Genomic DNA, 24,861 nt, shown 5'->3' with positions numbered 1-24,861 from the left:
GGTAGCAGTAGAATCTGAGCTGGTACCAAGATCTCCTAAAAATCACTGTTAAAGTTCCCAGGATACCTGGAAAGTTTACAAAAGATGGTAGTTAAAGCTGAATAAAGTCAGGGCGAACGTAGATGGCAGTGGTTAAATACAGAACAGGGGTCAAAGCCAAACTAAATATCAGAGAAATAGGGGGTACACCAGAAAACAAGTAGATCTTTGCTCCAGTCTACTGCTCATTTTACTTCTCAAAGAGTTTGTTAATATTCGTGGCAAGTAATAAGGTTTAGTGGATATATATTGAATGAATAGATCATCTCATCATGCCTAAGCATCACAGATACAAATTTTTAAAAATCTAAGTATAATAACACTAAGAAAATAGATAATAAAATGACAAGGGAGGAGCAACTGTGAGACTTTGAAGAAAAGAGGTAGTAATATGAAACGATAACATGGATAACATGCTCAAGATGGCAGGAAGTTTGCAGGTATTGCCAAAAAAGAGGAATTCTTTAATTAAGTGTAGCTGAATGCCAGGAACTCAGAGTACATATGCAAGTTAGAATGTCAAAAGGAACAAGTACTACAAAAACAATTCTGTATACCACAGGGGCAAACACAACATTTAAAGAAATTATTTTTACTTCTTCCCATTTCTACTCACGCACTATTATACCAACCTAGCTGTGTGTCATCATCAGCTTCTGCTGTTCTGTAGCAATATGCCATGATCTCAGATTGCTGGTTTGCTTTTACCTTGCCACTTATGCTACTCTTGTCTTTGTCCCAGTCTGCTACCATCTGTGCCAGGCCTCTTACTTATAAAAGGTGTCCCACAAATATGTCATAATCAGTTGTTTACTAGTCGTCATGGCAACTTTAAAGCAAATTTTCCTTATCACAAAAGCAAATCAAAGGCAAGCTGAACCCAAGCCCACAAACCACAAATACCCTAAACCTCCCAAAAGATTTATATGAAGGGTAAGAGAAACTAGGTAGGCAAGAACGATATGAATAGAATCTGGAAATGATGGTCAAGGTTGCATCCATCTTCTAACATGTCTTTGAGTTTCTCCTAATTGTTAAGGTCCTGAAAGTTAGGGATTCTACTAAATCATTTGACTCCTCAGAGTTAGGAATTCTACACGTAGCCAACAAATGATTGTTTAGTAGCTATTGTGAACAATAGAATGTACTATGTTGTTTTGAGCAGATGAGGGGGTTGCTGAGACCTTGAGATGAAAAGAGCTACATAAATTGGTCAAAAACAGAGCTTGCTTTTCCAATCCAGTTGGAAGAAAAATATAGGCAATTTAAAGGAAACTATCTAAAAGTGCTTTAAAAACTCTATATTACAAGCAGTGAATATTAACATTGAGGAATAAAATGATTGGATTTGGCAAGTTTAATATGGGACAACTAAGTTGAATAGGCAGGTAAAATTATTTTTGCTAAATTAAAAAAAACATTTAATTTATTTATGAGAGACACACACACACAGAGGCAGAAACATAGGCAGAGTGAGGAGAAGCAGGATCCATGCAGGGAACCCAATGTGGGGGACTCAATCCCGGAACTCCGGGATCATGCCCTGAGCTGAAGGCAGATGCTCAACCACTGAGCCACCCAGGCATCCCTATTTTTGCTAAATTAAAAAAAATTATTTATTTATGTGAGAGAAAGTGCAAGCATGAGAAGAGGGGCAGGGCATAGGGAGAGGGACCAGCAGACCCCCCTGAGCAGGGAGTTTCACGCAGGGCTCAATCCCAGGACCCAGGGATCATGACCTGAGCCAAAGGCAGATGCCCAATGGACTGAACCACCCAGGTGGCTCTATTTTTGCTATATTTTGAAACCAATTTCATGACTATTAAATTTTCTGTATTTCTCCCTCTGTATGATTAACACAATACAATACCATCTTTATCCCATGGTTATTCAAGTAGCGAGGATTGAATGAGTTAATATTTCTAAAGCTCTTAGAATGGTGCCTAGCACACAGCAATTGCTACGTAGATATTTGTTAAATAAAATAAGTAATTCCAGGCCTCACACATGCTGAATGACTATTGTTAGGGTCTCTGTAAATCCTAGGAAGGAAAAAAAATTCTGGTTCTGCTACTTGTTCTTCAGGACTTTTCCTAATATCGTTGAAGCTGACAATGCTTGTAAAATGAAGATGGTGATTGCCACTCGCTATATGAACTCTTATTCGATTCTCTTTATTTTTACACCATTACTTTTGTTTTTTCACTTCCCTTTTGTTTAGTGCATCCAAACGGATTATCTGAAAAAAAAAATCAGCCCCTCCAAACACCAAACAAAATCAAGGGATTTAAGAAATGGGCAGAGATCACAGAGATCAGAGCAAATAAATTGGCATTGAAAAAACATGGAAACCACAAGTTTCTGTTTCCCTTGAATATTGGCCCAAACTCCTCCTGAACGGCGATGCTCCACTGTCTCCAAACTATTGGTTCTTTTCAAAATCGGGCGCCAGGGTCCCCGGGCCAATGCCAGAGAGGAAGGCGCCGGGCCCCCTGAAAACGCTCCTCCCTTTTGGAGGAGGTTTGCGGGGCGGGGTTCCCACGCATGCTCGGTGCCCGCGGGCTCATTGGCGCGGCCGCCGGGCGCGTGCGCAGGACCCGATGGGTGCCCGGACGCGGAAGACTTGGCCCCGCGGCGGTTCCCGCTGCTGAAGCGTGGGAGGCGGAAAAGGCGGCAGGTTGTAGATTTTGGTCTTGGCCCCAAGGGGTTCCCTCGGGCCATTAGAACCCAAGAGAGGAAGAGGAGGCACCGCGGCGGCGGCTGAAGGGCCGAACCCCCCACCTGTCCTCCAGGCGGGGAGGGGGGGTAGGGAGGGGATAAGCACCCCTCACAGGGCTGAGGATCCTCCGGGACCGAGTCCCAGAGCATGGGGGGCTGGACCGGGTCCCCCAGCATGGGGAACTGGAGCCGTCGAGGCCGCCCGGCCGGGCCCTGCCCAACTGTCAGCTTTTTGGTACTAGCGCTGCCTGGGCAGCTGCGGTGTTTGTAGCCCGGCCCCGGTTGAGGTCGTCGGCCAAAAGATAGCAACATGAGTTCCGCCGCTGCCTAGTTTCCTCCCCATCCTCTTCTCCCTCCGTCCGCCTCCTCCCTCCCTCCTCTTCCCCATACCTCTTTTTCTTTCCCTCTCTCGTATTCCTCTTTTCCCACCACCCTGCTCTCCTCTTCCCCCTCGGTCCTCCTCCTTTCCTCATCTTCCTTTCCCGATCCTGTCCTCCTTTTACTCTCTCTGCTTTCCTGCTTTTCTATATATCCGCTTTCCCTATCTCTTGCTCTTTTCCTTCCATCCCTCTCTTTTCCTTCACCCTCTTCCTTTATTCTGTCACCCTCCACCACCTCCCACTCCACTACCGCCCCCCTTCCTCCTCCCCTCACTCACTCTCAAGCTCCCTTCCTCATCCTCATCCTCCTTCCCTCCTCCTCCTTTCCTGCTTTTCTCCGCCCCTTAGCCCCCGCCCCTAAGCCTCCGCCCCTTAGCCCCCGCCCCCAGCTGCCAGTCCCCAGCAGCTCAGTCCTGCAGTGAGAGTCTTGGGAGTCCATAGCTAAGCACCAGGAGCTGAGCACTGTCCGCTGTGCCTGCCTGCAAGTCTCCGACATGGCTCAGGAGAAAATGGAGCTGGACTTCGAGCCTGACACATCCGATGGGGGCACCCTGAGGAGATCCAGCAGCGCTCCCCTGATCCATGGGCTCAGGTGAGGCGGGTTGGGAACGATGAAGTACAGGGTTCAGGGGCTCCTTGACCCCCTGCAAGCAATCTTCCTTCCCTAAAGTGAGAGTTGGTGCTCATCTGGGTTTTCCAAATTAAGGGCATGGGGACTTGTTTGCTCGACAGTGACTTGGGTCCCAAGGTGGAGTGAAAGTTTGACCCCAGACTCTGGGAAGTGTGGAAAAAATGGGACCCTCTTTACCTGGGGCTCTCTTGGCCCACTCTGAAAGGATCTACAAGAAGCTTCTGGATCTTGTAACAGGTTGCTTGCCCTGCCTAATTTGCACCACTGAATGTTAGCCTGAAGCCCCTGGAACTAGACTTGCAACTTGACACCTGTCTCTAAGAGCTGCTATTTCTAAGCTTAGTTTAGGAACCCTGGCATTAACGGAGCATTTACTTTAATAAATCACAATTTATCTAATAACTTGTAACAAGTGTCATGTTCATGGCACATTAAGTGATTGGGATTTGTCGTAATGTTTTCAGATCCTAAAACTGCCTGGAATGCATACCAGTGAATAAAAAACAAAAGGTGTCTCTTAGCTTAGGTCAGTGAAAATACAGGTTTTAGAAAACAATGGAAAGAATCAACCCTTGAATTTTAGTGGTAGGGTCTTGTATTTTCACGTGAATACTCACTAGAGGGTCTATTTTAAGGTAGAATCTTACAATAGTGAAGGTTAGGTTGGCAGACCTCCTGAGCCTATTACATTTCACTCCTGTAAGTAGACAATTCATCTTAGTGGAGAGCTAATTTGTGAGACCTTGTAGAAATGGAATTAGCCCAAAAAAGGGGATGGGAGTAGAATTAGCCAAAATCATTAATCAAGCACAGTGAAGGCAGAGAAATAGGTAATTTTTATCTATCAAACTGATTATAATATCTGTATTTGAGGGGAAAATGGATTTACTCATTTTCTTGTATTAAATTTTTAAACTGAGGGAATGATGGGGTGACTCTTTGCTTTCTTAATGGCTGTCCTCAGCTCTACATTTATTTTTGATACTATAGGAATAAATTGGTCTTTTGGGGTTGTCTTTTTAAATCTGGTAAGCAAGCAATTGCAAGGGACTAGGGCGATCATGCTGACCTGCATTTAGACTGTCATAGAAATAACACTGTTTTTTGAATCGAGATTTAAGTAATTACTTGCCAGGGTAGCATGATGTGACAGAAGGAGTGAGGAGACAAGACCTAGTCCCAATATCTCTCCCTAACTGTGATCATGAATGAGTCACTTAGCCATTCTAAGTGTCTGTTTTTTCATTTGAAACTTAAGACCTGAATTAGGTGATCTCATGGGTCCAGTGAAGCCCAATTCAATTCAGTCCTGAAAATTTTTCTTGGCTTCTTATCATGGGCACGGCACTCTGCTAGGCACTGCGGGGATGTTATACAAGAAGGAACAAAAGACCTCTACCATGGAATTTAAAACACACGCACACTTCTCTGTAATAAGAGGTAAAGTCGATGTCTCAAGAAGCATCTTATTTCGCATTGTGCTCTTTGGACTCAAAGGAGGGCAGGATTGCATTCGGTTTGTGGACTGAAGAGAGGCTTCATTCACAGAGGGTATTGGATTGAAATGGGTGCTCAAGGAGAGGAAGGATTTTGATTGATGGTGGTGGGAGGTAGGACATTGTGAAAGCAGAAGAGGCAACTTGAGAAAAACTCCAGGTATGTTTATTTAGTTGTACAGCAGACTCACAGGTAGAACACTTATTTAGGGCTATAGTGGGAGATGTGCTGATGGGCCCTGTACTGTAGCACAAGGCTCCCCAGCTCTTCTCATGGTCATGGCACACATAGAAAGCAGTAGTATGTTTAGGTCCTTTGGTGTAAACAGATGAGGCTGCTGGTGTCTGGTGGGAACTGGTTTGGGGGCGTGAGCTCTGACCAGAAGCAGCTGGAGGCAACCAGTTTGGAGCCCCGCCCCATACCTCTCCTAGCTTGCCCCCCAACCACTGAGGAGATCAGTATCTGGGCAAACCTGTGATCCACAGCAGAAGCTCTGAAGAGGTCAGTGAGGAGCTTATTCATTGTACAAAATGAGGAACCATGGAAGATTTCATTGTTGATCAGAGAGTTGATGGATATCTCAAATGAGAAGACACTAATAATTTTATTTTTATTTTTTAGTGATCTTTCACAGGTCTTTCAACCTTATACATTTAGAACTCGGAGGAATAGTACAACAGTTATGAGCCGTCATAACCTGGTAAGTATAGAAGTAAGTATTTTAGTGGTATGGATTGGGGAAAACACTTTCAAATGTAGTTCATTCTTAAGATGATGTGCTATGCCCCTCTGTTCACAAAAGAAAAAAATATTTTACCTGTCTTGCTCATTCTGTGGCCATTTTCAGTTTTTGGTGCAAAAAAGAGATCTGGTTAAAGTTTTTTCTTGGCTGTGGGACTTTGTATTTCTAAAGATTGTTGTTTTTTGTCACTACTTGCATCATGGTTATGAGGTAAGTCAGGATTAACCTCTAAATATAGCTGAGAAAAATGATCTTTATTTGTTCTAGAAAGCAAAAATCATTAAGACAGTAGCAGAGTATTTGTCTCTGGCACATATCTGTTGGACAGTGCTATTTATCCAAAGTAAGATCTCCTTTAAAATGCTCGTATTTATGTTCTCAGCAGAGTTGCTAATAGTGACTGTTTTATATAGCCAGAGCTGTTGGGATCACTTTATTAGTTGGTTGCATTGGGAGAAATGATGATGAGGTTTTTTATATAGTAGCACTTCACATGTGGAGCCCACTTATCCAGTAGCTGCAGTGCGCTGGAAGACATCTGAGATGTAAGCAAACAGACCTCTGAATGGCTGTGCTTGATTTCCATAGTCTGAGCATAAAGGTTCATCAGATTATTTATAGGGAGCCTCTCTGACCTCTGAATCATCTAAAATTTATGCATAATTATAATAAGCTTCCAACTCGGTAGTATGTGAGAAGCAGCAAATCAGCAGAGGTGCATTCGGGTTTAAGGTACACTAATAGCTGCTAGCAAGGGAGGAGAGGGGAAAACTGAAAAGCAGACAGAGGTTTTTTAAAAATTAGTCTGCGGCTTAGTATGAGGACGAAGAGCCTGTTAATAGACCCTGAGGGTCTCACTGGCATAGAACTGTAGAATTCTTGATGTTCTTAAAGGTACCTGGGTCATTAACCTTTCTTAAATTATACTAGTCCCTTTGCTTATATGGTATTCTACATGTTACAGAGTCCTTTCACACTTTTCATTCTCATAGCAACCCCTGTGAAGTAGGCAGGACAAAAGATGTTTTTCCCAGTTAAAAGAGGCAGCAGCTAAGTGTCGGCTGAGAGAAGTGACTTGCTTAGAATCACGTGATTGGTAAGTGGCAGAGCTGGGATTAGAATAGAGATGTGCCAGTGTCATTAAGAAAGGGGGAAAAAATACATCACTTTTAAAAAAGATTTCCAGCCGAAGTGGCTAGGAATGCTTAAAGGGGGGGAAATGTTAGCTATCTGGAGGTTTGATTCACTTTATCTTCCCTGAGGATACTGGAAAACAACTTAATTTCACTGTGTATGTGAAAAATGTTTCCACTTGTTACACAGCTGTGTCCTGATATCAGTAAGTTGACCAAAGAAGGGAAAATGAATTTGCCTCTTTATGCTTGACTTTGCCCTTTTCTAAGAAGCGAAGATTCCTATCGACCCTGTCTAGGCTCACCTCTCCTTGCTCCCTGACAAAACCTTTTTCTCTGTCTGCACGGAAATACCTCATTTGCCAGAGGGGCCACGTTGATTCCGTGCTCTTTGCCCACCCTTGCATTGTCTTTCCCTCCGTCCCCTTCTCCTTTTGAGTTTCCTGCTTCGGGGAAGCCTTCCGCAACACCCCTTGTGTCCTTCTGTCATCATACTGATTATACCATATATGTTAGATCACAGCGTCCTCTATCAATCTTAATACTAACCTGCCAGAAGCAAGGTGTGGAATGAAATGGAGAGGAGACTGGCACAAGAAAATGTGCAGAGGTCATTTCTTCATGATTTGACAACTGACCAGGCATAAATGCAGGGAGAAGGAGGACTCCCGGGCACTGAACTTTTATATCTTAGTGACCAGGGGAAGAATGTTGCCTTTACCACTACAAGTAGGGAAATTTCAAGGCATTGGTCATTTGAAAGGCCAGGAGATAAATTCTTCCCGGGCATTTTGGGTTCAAGATGCCACTGGCTCCTTGCTGTTCTCTAAAGTAATATTCCAATTAAAAAAAATAATAACTCTGCAAGCTTCATGCACCTTTCACTTCTGGCAGATGCCCCTTCTCCATTCACAGAGAAGGCAAACAGCCCTCTTGTGTACATGTCAGCTTTCTTCTCCTGAAAATGTCTTTACCTTCACATGTGGTGCTTTCTCCTAATGGTGCCTAGATTTTCTGAGTCTCCTGTCACTTTGCTTGGTGTGTTGTCTCCTCTCTAGTCCCTTCCTCCGTAGCTTTTTTGCTCCCACCTTCTTCTGACTCACAAATCTAATATCTGGAACACAAATTTGTCTTTTTTCATAGATCTCTCTTTCCCTGTTTTCCCTTCACCCCTCTGAGCTTTCACAAAGCTTAATCCACACCACACTGCCTCTCATTCCTTGTCTCCTAATTCTTTGCCAACTATTCAGCCAGTTTGTGATCTCACTACTTCTATCACCACGCTATTAAAAAACTGTTCTTGCAGGGGCACCTGGCTCAGTTGGTTAAGCTTCTGACTCTTGATTTTGGCTCAGGTCCTGATCTCAGGGTCCTGGAATCGAGCTTTACGTCAGGCTCAGCGCAGAGTCTGCTTGTCCCTCTCCCTCTGCTCCTCCCTCTGCTCACACTCTCTCAAAAAAAAATAATAAAATATTGAAAAAAAAAAACAAAACTCTGTTCTTGCAAAAGTCACCAGTGCCCACTTCATTGCTAGTGGCAGGGTCCTCTTTTCTTAGCCCACTTGAGTTATTTGCTTTACTGAACACCATTAATCAGCACCCTCCTTCAAGTGCTTGGCTTTTTTCTTAGCCTGCACATTAACACTTGTTTCCCATACCAGACACTGCATTGTTCCTCCCTGTCCTCCTTTTGGGTCTTCTCTCCAGTTCTGTCTAAATTGACAAGTTGTACATCATATAGATGTAGCATCTAAATTTCTGACTTTCTCTGCAAGCAGCTTTTTGCAGTTTTTGACTTTCCTGAAGATTTCTTTGCTGCTGGGGTTTCTTTTGTTCTCTGGTCACATCCATACTCTCTTCCATGGTACCGTTAGTCTTTCTGCCTTATTTACTTGCCTAGTAGCTTAGTGTTTTTCTTTCTTTTTTTAAAAGATTTATTTATTTATTTGAGAGAGTGCACATGCGCCAGCAGGAGGAAGGGTAGAAGGAGAGAGAGAGAGAGAGAATCCATAGACAGATCCCCACTGAACGTGGAGGAGCCCAATGTGGGGCTTGATCCTAGGACCCCAAGATCATGACCTGAGCTGAAACCAAGAGTCGGCCCCTTGGCCACCTAACCAACTGAGCCACACAGACGCCCCGCTTAGTGTTTTTCAAATGGCCTAATTAAGAGTTTACCAGTAAACATGTGTTACTTTTCTAGTGGAAAAAAAACTTAAAGAGGATTTTAGTCATAAAGTCTTTATGTTTTCAGAGCATAGGAGAGGGAAAAAGAAAGGGTGGGTACTAAAGAGATACTCTTTGAGGCAAAATCATATTTCATTGTATAAGTTTTAAAAATTTAACCCAAAATAGCTTTTGCCTAAAAAGCTTAGCAGTTTATCACTGTTTTATACTACTTACTACATTAGGATTTTTAGATGTTTAATAGGGTAGGGCTTCTTGTAACAGGATCATTGTCTTATTTGGTCTAAATAGCATTACAAATTTATTTGCATTTAATTAGGGAATAAATAGCTTACATTAAGGATATTAGAACCTTGTAAGAGCTGTTGAGATGAATTGTACCTTTCATTTTTGATCAGATTGGGATTATTTTGAAGGAACATAATTTGGCCCCCAAATAATTTTAGCTTTGTGTTGTCAAAAAATTATGATCTAAGGGAGAGCAACAGTTACCTGAAAAATACACATTGCCTTCCACACTGATTTTCTTAACTAGTAAGTAAGGGTTTGCGGTGATAGTGGTAGTGACCACATTTTAGAATTGATTTAGATCACACAAGCAAAATTTTCTTATTACAGTTTTAAAGTGTTTTTAATCAACCCTAATCATAGATAAACTACTAAGCCAGGCTTGTTAGCCTGTCTTCCTCCATGGGTACATCAGTGTTAAAATGACTAAACTCAGATTTTTCTTTCCCTTCTTACCTATTTCCTTATTTTAGATAAGTGAGGGTTAATGGATATTTCCAAGGCCTGGAATCTTTTTTTTTTTAACATAAATGTACATAGCCCTGCATTCATTTGGGAAAAGTGTTAAAGTCAATTCAATGCCTGTCTGGCGACAGATGGTGCTTTGAGGTTGGATACCTGGTGTACCTGGTGAATGTCCCGCCTCTAGTATGTTAATGTTAAGTGGTCTAAAGAGCTCCATCTTGGAAAAGAATATGAAATCTTAGCTGGGAGGAGGTTAGACACTGGGGCTGACAGCAAACTGCTGCCTTGTGATTCAGTAAATAGTAAATGTTTACTTTTCCTTTCCAGTTGCTGTCATCCTCCCCTAATCGTGTTCCTAGTAGCCGACTGCATCAGATCAAAAGGGTAAATTTTACTTCTTAGCCCAGACCTACAATTGTTTCAATTGTCCATTTTGATTTTATTTTCATTCTGAAGATTTAGCTATTAAACCTGAGTCAGGCTGCCACTCTAGGTGGCCACAGACAGCTAAAAATTCTTTTGAGTGTGCAGGTGAAATGCATATGTGGCAGGCATGATGATCTTAGAATGTTCTGCCGCCCTGTGATATTGCCAAAGAAGGCAGGAAAATCTTTGAAAATTTTCTTCGAAGTAGAGAACCATGTGGCTGTGGATACTGTTTTCAGCACATGTTTGTCTTTGCAGGAGGAAGGCATGGATATGATGAACAGGGAAACAGCACACGAACGGTTAGTGTTTCACAAGAACAGGGCCTAGGTGTTGTATGTCTCATTCTGAGCACTGATGGCCTTTCATTTTTGTTTGTTTTAGGGAAGTGCAGACAGCAATGCAGATAAGCCAATCATGGGATGAGAGCTTGAGCTTGGTAAAGTTCTCCCATGTTTGCTTGTTTAATTTTTTTTTTTTTTTTTTTTTTTTTTTTTTTTTTTTTTTACTTTCTGGAAACCTTTATGTTGTTCATTGGCTTTGTTAATTTTTTTCATACCTTCCTGTCCTTCCCATGTCCAAATTTGTATTCATTTCTAACCTCTGCTTTTCCACCAGAATATGAGATTGCAACTTTTTAGAGTTTGTACATTTCTGTCCTAAAAATGTAGGCATGTTTGAGTAGTAGAGAAGAGCTGTGATGTGCTGAATTGTGAATTATGAGGAAATATGTTTTATGTTCACAGAGTGACAGCGATTTTGAGAAGCCGGAGAAACTATATTCTCCTAAAAGGATTGACTTCACTCCAGTTTCTCCGGCACCGTCACCCACCAGAGGATTTGGAAAGGTAGGCTCATTGATAAGATGTTAACTCTCTTTCACACTCCAAGCTCTTTGCTCTAAAGTACACACACACAGCTTCATTTGTAAAGAATCCATGACTGGAAGGAAAATTAATGGAAGTCTGTGATAATAACTTGAAAAAATGGTATATCAATATATGTATATATTCTTGTGTGTGTGTATACCTATATAGATATACATAGCTAAGCAGTTTTAAGGATTTTGTTTCTCTTATTTTGAGAACCTTTTGAAAGCTGGAGCACTAGAACTATTTTAATATTAAATATGTTTTTTCTAGCAATGTTTTTCACCATCCTTACAAATGTTTGTGAGCAGCAGTGGGCTGCCACCAAGTCCTGTTCCTAGTCCCAGACGCTTTGCCAAGTAAGTAAACCTACTTTTCAAAAATGTGGTTTGAAATGCTACACTTTGAATTTGTCTCTCCTGATGAGCTTTTTTCTCAACATTTTCTTATGGAAATTTTCAAACAGACAGCAAAATTGAACACAGTGAGTATCCTATACTACCTACCACCTGTATTCTATCAGTGATGTTTTACCAGATACACATTTTTTGAGACAGCGCCAGAGAATGAACACACACACACACACGCAAAAAATATCCTTTGTTGAGGATAAGGGAAAAAAATTTAAGGTTATAGACCAGTCAAATCCAAATAAATTTTTAATAAGGTTTATCTTTAAAAAAAAAAAGCTATCGTAGATACCTTGTTTTATAAAATGATTTTTAAAAATAGCTTCAAACGCCATGTTGTTTCAGATTGTTGTATGCCAGGTTAAATCTCATTTTGGCATTTCAGTTCCTCAAATTACAACATGGGCATTTTCCAATCGTCAATTTTTTTTTGTATTTTTTTTATTGGAGTTTGATTTGCCAACATATAGTATAACACCCAGTGCTCATCCCGTCAAGTGCCCTCCTCAGTGCCCATCACCCAGTCACCCCAAGCCGACTGTCAATTTTATTGCTTTATTTGGTGGGCTATAACATTTATCTTGCATCTTAGAAGCACTTCACATTCTCCTGTTTATTTGTTCTTTAAAGCAAGAGGAGTCAGAGTCCAGTCAAATGTATCAGGCCCAGTGTTCTTGGTCCCCTGAAAAGAAAAGGTAAGCATCCCACTTCTGATATTAAACCTAGTTGAGCTTAAATGACAAATTAGAATTTGTCTGAAATTAGCTCAAGGCATGACTCCTTTTTTCTAAAGAAATGTGAAATATTCTTCCCAACGTATGCTTTACAGATTCTAAATTTTGTGATTTAGTTATCTGATACTATGTTTTTTACACTTCCTAACTGAATCTTATTCATATATTCATATTACCAATATATATTCCAAAAATTTTGCCTCTGAGTGATCTGAATAGAAAGCAGATGCAAGCTAATACGTTGCAAAAGTTTGTGCTTATGTCCTAGCAAATACATTTCTAAACATGCTGCATGCTCAGATATAAGCCACCACCAAATTATGCCTCACAAAGAGAGGCTGCCTCATATTCGAGTCCATAGGGTTTTTGATATGAAGGGGGTGCTCTTAGTTACATTGTTTTGAACCACAGAGTTCTAAACTAAAATGGTGTCACTCAGTGCTAGTTTTAGATGCCTGTGAGGGCCCCGAATGGAGTCTACTTTAAAAAGGCACAAAAAATTAACATAGGTTGAGTCATTATTCCTGGGACTATTCTCATATGATTGTAAACATTGGATGTCACTTTAAACAAGAGTCTTTTTAAAAAAGATTTAATTAATTAATTAATTTATTTATTAATGAAAGACACACACAGAGAGGCAGAGACATAGGTAGAGGGAGAAGCAGGCTTCATGCAGGAAGTCTGATGTGGAACTCGATCCCTGGACTCCGGGATCACACCCTGAGCCGAAGGCAGACTCTCAACTGCTGAGCCACCCAGGCATCCCTAAACAAGAGTCTTAATAATTTTGAAAAAGCAATTTAGTAAGTGGTGTATTTGTGCCAATCACCTTTGCGGCCAGGAAAGCAGTCCCTCTCCTAATACTAGGTAAACAGGTATTTGCAGCTTTGGTGGAAACTTTCCACTGACAGTGCCATGCACAGATTCAAAAAGTACAATATTTCAGATAACTTAAAGTTGGTGTGCTCTGGAAAATAGGTTTCGATATGGTGATGATGTTTATATTTAGTGAATAAATTTTGTTTTATGACCTAGTAGCCTTTTACCTTAATGCTGCAAGGAATTATTTAGGTTTTAAGGACCTTCTCAGGAGATGTTAGGTGAAAATAACACTTGGAAACTAAAGCTATTATTATCATTGTTATTATTAATTTTCGATATGTTACAGGAAATTGGTGGAATTAGTATGGTTGGTTCATTCAAAAGCTATTCCAAAATATACCAGCAGATGGAGGAATTCTTTAATAAAAAGGGCTAAAGTGTTTTGCTGATGAGGTGTTGAAAGCTGGGCAGTAGCTTTTAAAAGCTCCATATTAAAGCATGGCAAAAGTAAATAAAAAATATAACCGTTCCTGAGTTAATAATTTTCAGAATGGCTCCAGAAGAAAGATAATATGAATTAATTGATAATATGAAGGGGAAAAAATGAATGCTGCATTTGTTCTTGCTTGATCTTTTTCCATCACAAGCCTCTTGTACAGCTTTTTTACTATTCTTTTTTTTTTAAAGATTTATTTATTTATTTATTTATTTATTTATTTATTTATTTATTTATTTATTTATTTATTTATTTATGATAGAGAGAGAGAGAGGCAGAGACACAGGGAGAGGGAGAAGCAGGCTCCATGCCAGGAGCCTGACGTGGGACTCGATTCCAGGACTCCAGGATTGCGCCTTGGGCCAAAGGGAGGCGCCAAATTGCTGAGCCACCCAGGGATCCCCTCTTGTACAGCTTTAAGTTCACAGTTACTGAGTTCCCATTGGAGTATCTAGTTAGGCCCAAGAATTAAATTTTATTTCATATTCCATTTTATTTTATTTTTTTTCATGTTCCATTTTAAAGCTCCTCAGATGAGGAGCCTCAAAACTAAGATATTTGTGTGTTTTAGATCATAGCTTATTTGAAAAGGGGCTTTTTGTGTCTGAGGGCTTTGAGTCTTTGCATTCCTGGTGGCAAAGTGGTTACTCAATGGATGCAAAGTTTTTATGCTACCTTATAGATGTTCTGAGACAATCTATAAGATTGAGGTAGCCAGTATAACACCAATTTTGTGAATGGATTAATAATTGCTTTCAATTACAGAAGGGCATTCAAAGTAACTTCTTAAAATCTTCACTTTTACTAAGTAGTCTAAAGCAAGCTTTTATTTATACGCCATTTATTAGACTACATACTTTTTAACCCATTTGGCTTCAACTCAGGAAATGTTCCAGTATTAAAATAATATAAAATCAATCATCTTAACTAATTCTCTAGAATAAATCATTATTCACTATGAGCTTCAGCTGTTTGGGGATTTTTTATTTCTGCTGTGCTAAGCCTTGATTCATTTTGCCCAATGCAGTCAGTGTTCTGCTCTTCTATTAAAGAACATGACTATATCCGTAGCATACTAAATAAAAAAGCGTTTTTTGTTTGTTTTCTTTTTCTTTTCTTTTCTTTCTTTTTTTTTTTTTTTAGGGCTGCTTACTTTTGGTTGAGGTTATATGGAAGTATTAAAGCATGAGAAAAAACAACTTCAAAGTAATGGCTTGACAAAGTATTCTATTCTGAACCTTAAACAGAGATCATCCCATTTTAGCACCATGCCTGTATCTGTAAATCATTTCACAGTAGCATCTCTTTCTGTTTTAGGTGAAATGGAGACGGAAAGCCAGCCCAAGAGGCTCTTCCAAGGCACTACCAGTATGCTGTCTCCGGAGGCTGCTCAACTGTCTGATCTCAGTTCATGGTAAAAAATGAAATAAAAAAAAATGAAATCAAATCCAAAGGATGTTAGGGTATTATCTATTTAAAAAGAGCCACATCAAAAGCATATTGGAATCATTTGATATAATATTCAATTTTTTATTCATGCTCTCTAGAGGGGAAAGCTCCACGGAGGTACAGATAACGTGGGGAAGAAAGCAGATCATTTGAAAGTCACTGAGCACACCTTTAGAAGTGTGTGTGTTTTTGGCACCTTCATCTGCCTTCCTAGCTCCTGTTAGGTCAGCCTCTCTCAGTAGGTGCTAATGGTGCAGGGGCGTGGTGACAGCTGGATGGTGTGAGAAAGAGTTTCTGGGTTGCTGTGGAAAATGTGCCTTGATCGTAGCTGCTCTGCCTGCATTTTGTATTATATCCTTTGGATGTAGCGGAGAGTACCGGCATCCTCTGAAGCATGACCTTTTCTGTTGTTATAAACTTTTTTTTAAGTTTTTGGGATATTCTGTCACAGTCCTAACTAGGGTTTTGTTTTTATACTAGCACTTCCTGATTCCTGTGGTCTGGTCACATAATTTTTTTTTTAGTCTTACTTATCTGAGTTTAGGTATCTAAGGCCCTTCAATGTTTTTGTGCAAAAGTTACCTTCTTTTCATATGCCTGAAGTTGAGTACTTGGATGCCCACATACCTTTTGGAAGGAAGGGGCAGGGATAGTGGCAATGGCCAGGTAACATTTTGAAATCTTTCAGTCTGTATTTCTAATCAACTCACTGAGCACCCATGTTCTGGACACAATTGTGTAGTGCCTTTCAGGACTTTTTGTTCCCTGAGTTTTATAGGTGAGGGTCTTTTTTTAAAAGCCCAAAAGTGCATTCACTTTAAAAATACAAGGATGGTGCCCTCTAAATGGAAGAATTGTGTAAGTAATACTTATAAGATATAAGGATTAGAGATTCTTTCTTTCCAGATCACATATTCATTGTTTTGTGTAAGATAACTTGTACTTCTAGTTGACCAAGAAGTCACAGATTCTTCTAGTATTAGACTCGTTGATCAGTACTATTCTAACCTTGGAACAGATGCCTTTTAGATTATTCTAGCTATTTTCAGCCCCACAGTCTCTCTTCTCTCTCATCTATGTCTGTCCTTGGTAGCTCAGTGTGCTAATTTTGGCATAGAGTGCCTTTCCAGGTATGTAGATGATTGCAAAGAGAAAACTTCTAAAGCTTGTCAAGAGGACTAGTGGATGAAACCCTATACTTAGTGGAAACTGCCTATCACTTTTATGGTAAAGTGTGTTTTAATATAGGCACATGACATTAAAAATAGCTTTGCTTACCCAGTTGCTAACCAAGTAACCAAGTTGGGGAAAAGATAGGGAAGACTTTTGATAAGCTGAGAACATACATTGTGAAGTGGGTTTAAAAAAAAAAAGTTTCATAGACTGTACAGGATGCCATAAAACAGATTCAGACAAATAAATAAGAAAGGAAAGAGGGGATCCCTGGGTGTCTCAGTGGTTTGGCACCTGCCTTTGCCCCAGGGCATGATCCTGGAGTCCTGGGATCGAGTCCCACGTCAGGCTCCCGGCATGGAGGCTGCTTCTCCCTCCTCCTGTGTCTCTGCCTCTCTCTCTCTATGTCTATCATAAATAAATAAATAAATCTTAAAAAAAAGAAAGGAAAGAGAGGGTCCGGGATTTACCAAGGATCTTTACCCCTTGTCCAGACATTTATTCCTCTGAATAGCAAAACTTGAGTAGTCAACGATGGTGGCTGCGGTGAGGGTCCTATTTCTGTTGTCACTACTCACATTATCCTTAGACCTGTGACTAGATATTAGAGCCCTGGGGACATCCACATTGGTGATCAAGGGCACTTTTTGATCCATAAAGACAAAAAAGTTTGCCTCACACTGGAAAGATTTGCTTTATTCATGGCTAGTCATAGAGTGATAACAAGCCAACATAACAGTGTATGTTAAAATAAATTTATTACTCAAAATTCACAAAACTAAGTGTGAAAGGTATTTGAGTAACTAAACTTTAAAAGATGTTTTCAGTAAGTTCATAGCATCTGTACTCCTGAGGATATTAAAACTTAAAATTGCACTGACTTTTTGGACACTTTGTATCCTAATATTGCTGACATTTATGTCTGTAATGCAGAGATTCTAAACATGAGTTACTCATGATATGTGAAAATTGCAAACACTTTTTTTTTCTATCTCTGTAATGCAGTTTCATTGATCAGACATCGGTATTCTTAGAAATGAGGACAGAGACAGAGACTCTGTGTTCTGGATTCTGTTGCCAAGGATTGCGATCTACTTGATAACCAGGGAAACCATTTTTATACATTTTAGGGAGCAGAAGAGGTACCAGATCATTAGCAGAGGGTATCTCCTCATTTAAATTGTCATACTTTGTTCCTGCCCCACTCTACAAAGAAAAGATGGATTTTAAAACTTTAAATTAAACTTTACATATTAGATAATGGTCTTTCAAATCTGACATCTTTGAAGTGTAAATTAAGCGTGAAGTTTGAGTATGGACCTACTTGGGGTTTGTGTCCAGTGTGCCAACTACTGCCCAAAGGAAAAAGTAGGCCTGCTCTTTATATATTTTTTACTAGATGAAAACTTTGAGATCTTTGCCAGCCAAATCTGGGAAACCTTGTCAACCACAAGGCAGGAATTATGTCATTCTGCATTTAGTTCTTCTGAACCTCAAGAATTTGATCATAGCTTGGAATTACACCTTTCCATGGTGCTTTGATTCTTTTTGCATGTTGGGAATTCTTGTTATGCTCCTCGTTCCCTGAGGAACTAGATTATCTGTGGCTTGCTATATGAAATAAAGGAGTTCTGAGGGCCACTAGCCATGTAGTGAAGATTAAGTGATAGTCTGTTTCTCATACGGAAAAGGAAAAGTTCTCCCAAAAAATTTCTTGCCCAGTGCATCGTAGTGTTGGTGTGACTGCTAATTTAACCTTGACAGTTGTATTTTAACATTTTTCATTAGATTTCACTTAGTGATTTTCACATTATTTTTAATGGTATATGTATCATGGCAAGAGAGTTTAATCAGGAATATGTGATGTGTACAAAGAATATTTAATCGTGATTTATTGACTAATAGAACTGTATACATATACCTTGAACGTGTTTAAGGGAGCAGCTTAGACATCTGTGCTGGTACTTTTAAACTCCTGTCCCCAAGGTAACTGGAAATGATTATACTTAAATGTGTGATCTTAAAAACTTAGGAGTTAAATGCAGAAATATAATGTTGCATCTTTCTAAGGTAAGATGATTGAGGCCAGAAAACTTACCCCGTGGGCCTGTTTAGCCCACACCATGGGGCAGGGGATGCCCCGTAGTCTTACCTTATACCAGAATCTATTCAGGGCTTGATAGGGCTGTGGCTAATTTCTAGTCTATTTCCCTGCCTGTTCCTAATCTGATGGAACCCAGATTATTGACTGGACAAGGCATAAAGTGGCACCAGATGGTACCACTTTAATAATAGCATGAGTCACACTGGACATCCTGATTCTGTTGTTACTTTATCATTTGAATGTTTTAATGATTCTCTTATACTTGCATCCTTATTTTTTTAGACAGGGTACTACTTCAATAATCATAAGTATTTTTGGTTGTGCAGTTCAGATATTGCATCACTATACTCGGTGGCCAGAATGAATTAGAATTAGTTCATTTTTGATTTGTGTACTCCTGCGTCCAGTTCGGACTGTCTAGGTCCTTTGCTTTCCTCACACTGTCTGGGTCTCAGCCGTTAATCTAAGGCCCATTCACACCTCCATTAGAGTTTCAGCTAGGAAAGGAAAAAGATAAACTCAAATTGGACCATACTTTGTTGCTTTTAGAAGGCCTGGTAGAAGGTTGACAAGTGAATGCTATAAAAGTCACTTTTGTTCAGTGATCTCTCTATAAATAAAAAAATCATGTAAATCTTTTCTTTATGCAGATTTACTAACAGTAGGTAATCTATGACAGTGGGTAGTCTCTGCTTCCATGACCATGCATAGTAGTGTCAGATTTATTAACAGAAACTAGATTTAACAGATTTTAGTTTAGTGAAAATATCTGGTTAATGGTTTACCAAGTTCTGAATCTAAATTACACTGGAGCCTAAATGTAAGTATGCTATTTTACCATTAATGAACAAAATTTTTCATATGTTCATAGTTAATAATAGAAAAGAAGTTCCTGAAACGGAATATATGAAACAAAATATTCAGATTTGTATTATTTTTTCTCAGTAACTTCTTGGTAATTTCTCTATTAGCTTATTTCTTATTTCTCTTAAGGTAATCAACAGTGTTAGATGGGAGCTTTCTTCTCATGAGCCATGTTCTGTGTTTTTGAATGAATACAGGATTCACCTAAGCAAGCAGGTCTTATTACAAATGGAATCTTTTAACCCAGGGCTCACCATAAGTCTGGTGGTTGGAATAAGAAAGTCTTTATTTATATTCAGATTATCTGCTTGGTGGCCAAATTTTAATCTAAGCCTGTTTCTTCCTGCCAAGTAGCACAGAGCGTGTCCTTCGGCTGCCTGGCCAATATGTGCTTTAGGAAAGTAAATTCATTTTAATATTAGTCTAGGCAAAATGCTGCAGGAGGAAAAATCACATATGTTCCAAAGGCAAATATAAAGGTCTTTTGATTTTCCAATGCCTTAGATTATCTGTGTAACTTTCTTTCAGTAGTTTGAATAATTCATATTTTAGACGTATTTTACTATTGGGTTGAAAATATAGCAGTGCCAGCTAAATTTTCCAAACTTCTTACTTAAAAGTGCTGTTATTAATGATGCATTTCACAGCAGTGAGCTTAGAGTGGGAGTACCGTGGACTGTACTGTTTCCATTTTTATGTTTACTTTTCCGAAGCTTATTTGTATTCTGCCTCCACCTAAAAACAATCCACAGGCAATAGAAAAATAGCAGAGAAGTGGGGGGAAGGTGTTACATGCCATTGAGGTGGAGGGTAGGGTATCAGGCCTAGAAACTTCCAAATGTACCATGGGTTGCTTAACACTGGTAATATATTAACTCGGAGATCCATAAAAGTGATCATATTTAAGACTTCCTCCCCAAAAAAGAAAGATTCCCAACATTTAGCCTCAGAGCATATTAGACCAGGTTGGGCTTTTGTGAAAGAGCTAGTGACCAGACTTCAGCTAAAATCTATATTCCCTGATTCATTATTCCTTCTCCAATTCTACACTTGTATCCCTCTTCAAAATTAAAAAGTGTGTCTATGTGAATCCTAAAACTGCCTGACTACCTCTCAAGCTTTGTCTCTCATTGTGTTCTCACTCTCTGTACTTACAGCCACACTAGCCTGCTTTTGGCTCCTAAAACCACCCTTGCTTCCTCCCAGACCATACCTAGTTAATGCCTACTCATCTTTCAGATGACAGCTCAAGTGTCACTTTGAGGGAACGTGTTCCTCTAAATTAGATCGAATTACTCATGTTATATGCCCGCGGAGCCCTTTGTATCTTGCTTTTACTGCTTTGATCACAAATTACATATGTATTAGCACGATTACTTAAATGTCTTGTCTCCTGTACTGTAATATAAGTTCCATGAGGGCAGGGACCATGTCTGTCTTAGACACCATCGTATTTCTAATATCTAGCATACTTCCTGCACTTGGCAGTTAGTCAGTAAATATTAGAATAAATGAATGAGTGAAAAAGTGAATTCAGGCCAGATAGTGAGCATAGAATTTGTATGTTGGATTGATGGGACGCAGAGCCAGAAAGGCAACCTGGTGCGAAATTGTGAAGGCTGTTAATTGTGAACACTGAAGTAAGAAGCCAGGTTTATGAAGCAGGCTGGATGGAGGGTTGGCAGCCCTGAGAGCCTGGACTAGATGGGTAAGGCATCCCTGGGCTGGGTTCTAGAGGCTCTGATGCCCAAAGAAGGAGTTTGAGTGGAAGGATGGGAGCAGAAGCTAGCTGTGAGAATCAAAGAGGCAAGTGGAGGGTCAGAGTATTGGGTCCATGGCTATAGAACATTCCTTTTAGCAGCCTAACTGGATAGTCACTGGAGGCTTGTAGAGACATCAGGGACACCTTTGTGTTCTGAAAGCAAGAGAAAAGGAAACTGTGTCCAAAATTCATCAAATTAGAAGAATTTAAAAGACAAACAGCAGAGGGAGAAATTTTTTAAAAATGTGTTTGAATTGAAAGCATCTTGGGAATGGGGAAGCAGTCCAATTTAGAGTAGTTGAATGCCTGTGTTCTGGAGCAGAGGAATGGTGAAGCAGTGTCCTTAGTAGGATACTTCAGACAGTCCAGGGTACCTCAATGAGTAACCATTCATCTTACTCGAAGGCTGATGGGAAGGGAAGAAGATAAATCTCAGGATAGCAATCTCTTGAGCTGAAGGTAAGGGAACACCCTCACGAAAATCATGACACATCAAGAGGAATGCTTCCTGTATTTTGGACATTCTGGTGCTTCCAAGAGAGCACTAAAGTGAAGCAGAACTTGAATGTCTTACTTTGGATTTCTGTGACCTTGTTTTTGCAGGTACCCAAATATAGTAGTACATTATGTAGTTCATTGCTGTTGCTTATGCTTTTTATTATTTACAAATGCTCTTACTGATTTGTGAGTTCTTGAAACTATGTCGTTGCATGTTATGTTTACCTTTACCCTGATAGATGCATCTGCTTATAATTCTTTTTGCTTTGTCCTCAGTTCAGATATTTTGGATGGCAGTAGTAGCAGCAGTGGCTTATCCTCAGACTCACTGGCTAAAGGCAGCACAACCGCAGAGTCTCCAGTAGCATGCTCCAATTCATGCTCTCCGTTCATCTTGATGGATGATCTCTCACCCAAGTGACTTACCCATTTCTGATTCAGTGTTTTAACTGCTGTTTCCTACATAAAACATTCAGTGAGGAACGCAGAGAACTTTGATCCATAATGAGGATTAAAGTGTGGCAGACCTAAACCATTTCAATGCCGTACTTTTTGGCATCTCTCTTCTCTAAAGTTCAATTTTACGAGTGTAGTGATCTTACTTATGTCTCTTATTGCTGATCTCATTTTGGCTCTAGTGACTAAATCTCAAATACTCATTTTTGATTGCTTAGAGCATATGTTTTTTTTCCTCAGTGCCTCAGAGAGCACCTATTTTAGAATCTATACGCTTAAGGAAAGCACTGATGTGTATTTTCGACAGAGGTTCTTTTTCCCAGCAGTGACACAACAGCTAAAGTTGATCAGAAATTCTCTTGCTTGAGAGATTTGTGGTTTGTTTTTTTTTTCCTTTTTTTGTTCTCTGTTGACTACATAGTTTCAAATCTCTTTATTTCACAATAATAGATGGATTGCTTTCAATTATATTAAATTATTATTTTTCTGCATCAGCTTAAAGTACATTATTTTGTTTCCCTTTCCTGTTTGAGCTGCTTACTTGCCATTTCTCACAGAGGGGAAGAAACACATAGTCGCTTTCATTACTATCCATACCGCTTCTTTGCTGTTGGAGTGTATGACGTGAGGATTGATTTTAGTGCAGAGAATGTAAATGGACTGACAGGATGCCTGGATTACTCACCCACAGGTTCTTAGGCCTTAGCCACCACAGTTGATATTTTTCTTCCCAAACTTTTTGTTGCCCGAAGGAATATATAAAATATTGTTAATGTTTCTAGGTGGTGTTATCAAGGAGAAGAAATTCCTGCCTTGACCAGATGTGTGGAGCATCTACAAATGAATGAATAATGTTATTTACTCACAAAGCACTGTGTAGAAAAGCATACATGGAGCTTGACAGCTTGTTTCGGGTGATATTATGAGGCCTGAGGTGCCTTGGGGTACAGTGTTGTGCTGTAAAGATGGATGTCATAATGTAGGGTAGATTATGTGTCTGGTCACTACATACTGTTTCGATTGCTGCTTTTTTTCTGATTACTTTTTTGTCATTGGATTTGTTTGTTTCGTCAATGTGGTGAGTGAGTGCCGCTGCGGACCGTGTTTTGGTTATCATGTTGCCATCAGAGTCAGAATCCAGTTCTTGTCTGTGCTGCCTCATAGTAAGGGCCATTTAATATCGGGGAAACTTTTAGGAGCTGAAAAAGTCAATGTTACTGTGCATTCTGCTTTTCAGAAGCTGTTTGAGCTGTGAACAGTGTATACGATAGTAAGTCTGAGGTACCATAAGTTATTTAATTTTTAAAAGAGGAAAATCGTGATAGAGCTATTTAAAAAAACTGAGTGTAATCTATTGTTATTTATTATTTAAAACTGTGTAAAAATGTCTGATGTGATAGATATCTTTTAATGTTCAGACATCGTAGTTGGATTGTCTGTGTTTAATATGCAAATTTGCCTGCTAGGATCATAATATTCCACTTTTTAAATGAATGTAAGAAATGAAAACTACTGCCTTTGTGTCCTTTGAAGGCAAAGATTCTTGAATTTTAAAGGAAGATGATGCGCTTTGACGGTACTCAACAGAGTAGTAATACTGTATAGCTTGAAGGGAAATCTGTCCTCTTTGACTTACAAGAGAGCATCACATAGCTTGCAGTAAGTAGTTCTGTTCTGGCATCAGACGTGGTGTTTATTTTAAACTGTAATAACCACCACGATGGCCATTAATGGCTTTATTTTTTGTGTTGCTTTCACCTGTGAAAAGTCCATAAACTTTAAATCCTAATATCAATGTATATATTATGAAGAGTGTTCTCTAGTGTGCCATTTTAAAGAAAAATCACTTCGATGGTATTCAGTGTGTTTATTCTGTTTGTGAAAGAACCACATTCAGATGTTTCTGCCTATATAATGCCAAGAGATGGTTTTATCTTACATCTTTATAATTTATCCACCTTCGCCCTCCTGTCTTCTTTGCCTTAAAGGGATACTTCTGGCCATGATTTCTTGGCTCTAATTTAGGACTCATAAGAAACAACCTTTGGAAATGTGATGATATTTAAATTTCTTTTAAAATTCAGTGGTGGGTGAGAATTGGGACAGGAAAATGAAGTTGTTACAATAGTGTAAGAACTAGGAGATGAGATGAGTCACTTCATCGTTTAAACCGAGGTTCATTTTTATTGTTCAAATTGACTAGAAAGTTAAGTTTATGCAGGGGTTGTTTTGGAATAAATAAAAGATAGAGACGCTAACCTTCAGATGAGCTTTGTTGACAGTACTCCTTTATTTTTATATAAAGTCTAATATTTGAAAAGTGGTCATTATTATAAATTAAAATTCTCTCTTCCTATTCTAATATATCCTATTTCAGGCTTCTGTTTGAAAGCAAGTACAAGAGATGATATGATAAGAAAATCCTATAGATACTCTTTTTGCTTGACTAACTTATATAATCATACTCTGTTTCATGATAACTGCTTTTTGGAATAAATAATAGGAAGTTTTGTGAAATGCTGACCTTGTGTATATCTTAGAATGCAAATTTAATAAAGTGTGTACACATGCATAAAATTCTATAAAAGTTTTTCAAGTCTCTCTCTTTTATCATCACTAAGAACTATTTTCTGCCTCCGTGTCCCAGTATCGCGTTCTCTGTGTCTAATTGCAGTCAAGTTCAGAGTAAAATGTATTGGGAACACAGAAGAATAAC

General features: G+C 39.4%; 2 protein-coding genes and 1 non-coding gene across 11 annotated transcripts in view; 2 read left to right on the top strand and 1 right to left on the bottom strand.

Moving 5' to 3' along the window:
• LOC611751 (protein FAM122A-like) overlaps positions 1–819 on the bottom strand; it is a 77,995-nt gene extending 77,176 nt beyond the window's left edge. For all 9 annotated transcript variants that reach the window (XM_038588358.1, XM_038588356.1, XM_038588362.1 and 6 more), the window contains exon 1: positions 672–819. In XM_038588358.1, the coding sequence (XP_038444286.1) occupies positions 672–792 (121 nt within the window). In that variant the 5' untranslated portion in view covers positions 793–819. The remainder of the gene's footprint in view (positions 1–671) is intronic.
• Positions 820–2,618: 1,799 nt separating this feature from the next.
• Positions 2,619–22,920, top strand: PABIR2 (PABIR family member 2). Its single transcript, NM_001313831.1, is given in 10 exon segments — positions 2,619–3,729; positions 5,887–5,965; positions 10,407–10,463; positions 10,764–10,807; positions 10,890–10,944; positions 11,252–11,353; positions 11,648–11,733; positions 12,415–12,479; positions 15,157–15,253; positions 21,966–22,920. Coding segments are annotated over 10 exon segments (828 nt in total). The 5' UTR covers positions 2,619–3,631; the 3' UTR covers positions 22,111–22,920.
• LOC119868675 lies at positions 18,010–18,149 on the top strand. The gene has a single exon (XR_005386647.1). It is a non-coding gene; the product is annotated as a small nucleolar RNA U109 (small nucleolar RNA).
• Positions 22,921–24,861: the final 1,941 nt, after the last annotated feature.

The sequence above is a fragment of the Canis lupus genome, chromosome X, assembly GCF_011100685.1.
Source record: "Canis lupus familiaris isolate Mischka breed German Shepherd chromosome X, alternate assembly UU_Cfam_GSD_1.0, whole genome shotgun sequence".
Lineage (NCBI taxonomy): Eukaryota > Metazoa > Chordata > Mammalia > Carnivora > Canidae > Canis > Canis lupus.
This window is presented reverse-complemented; position numbering and strand designations above follow the sequence as displayed.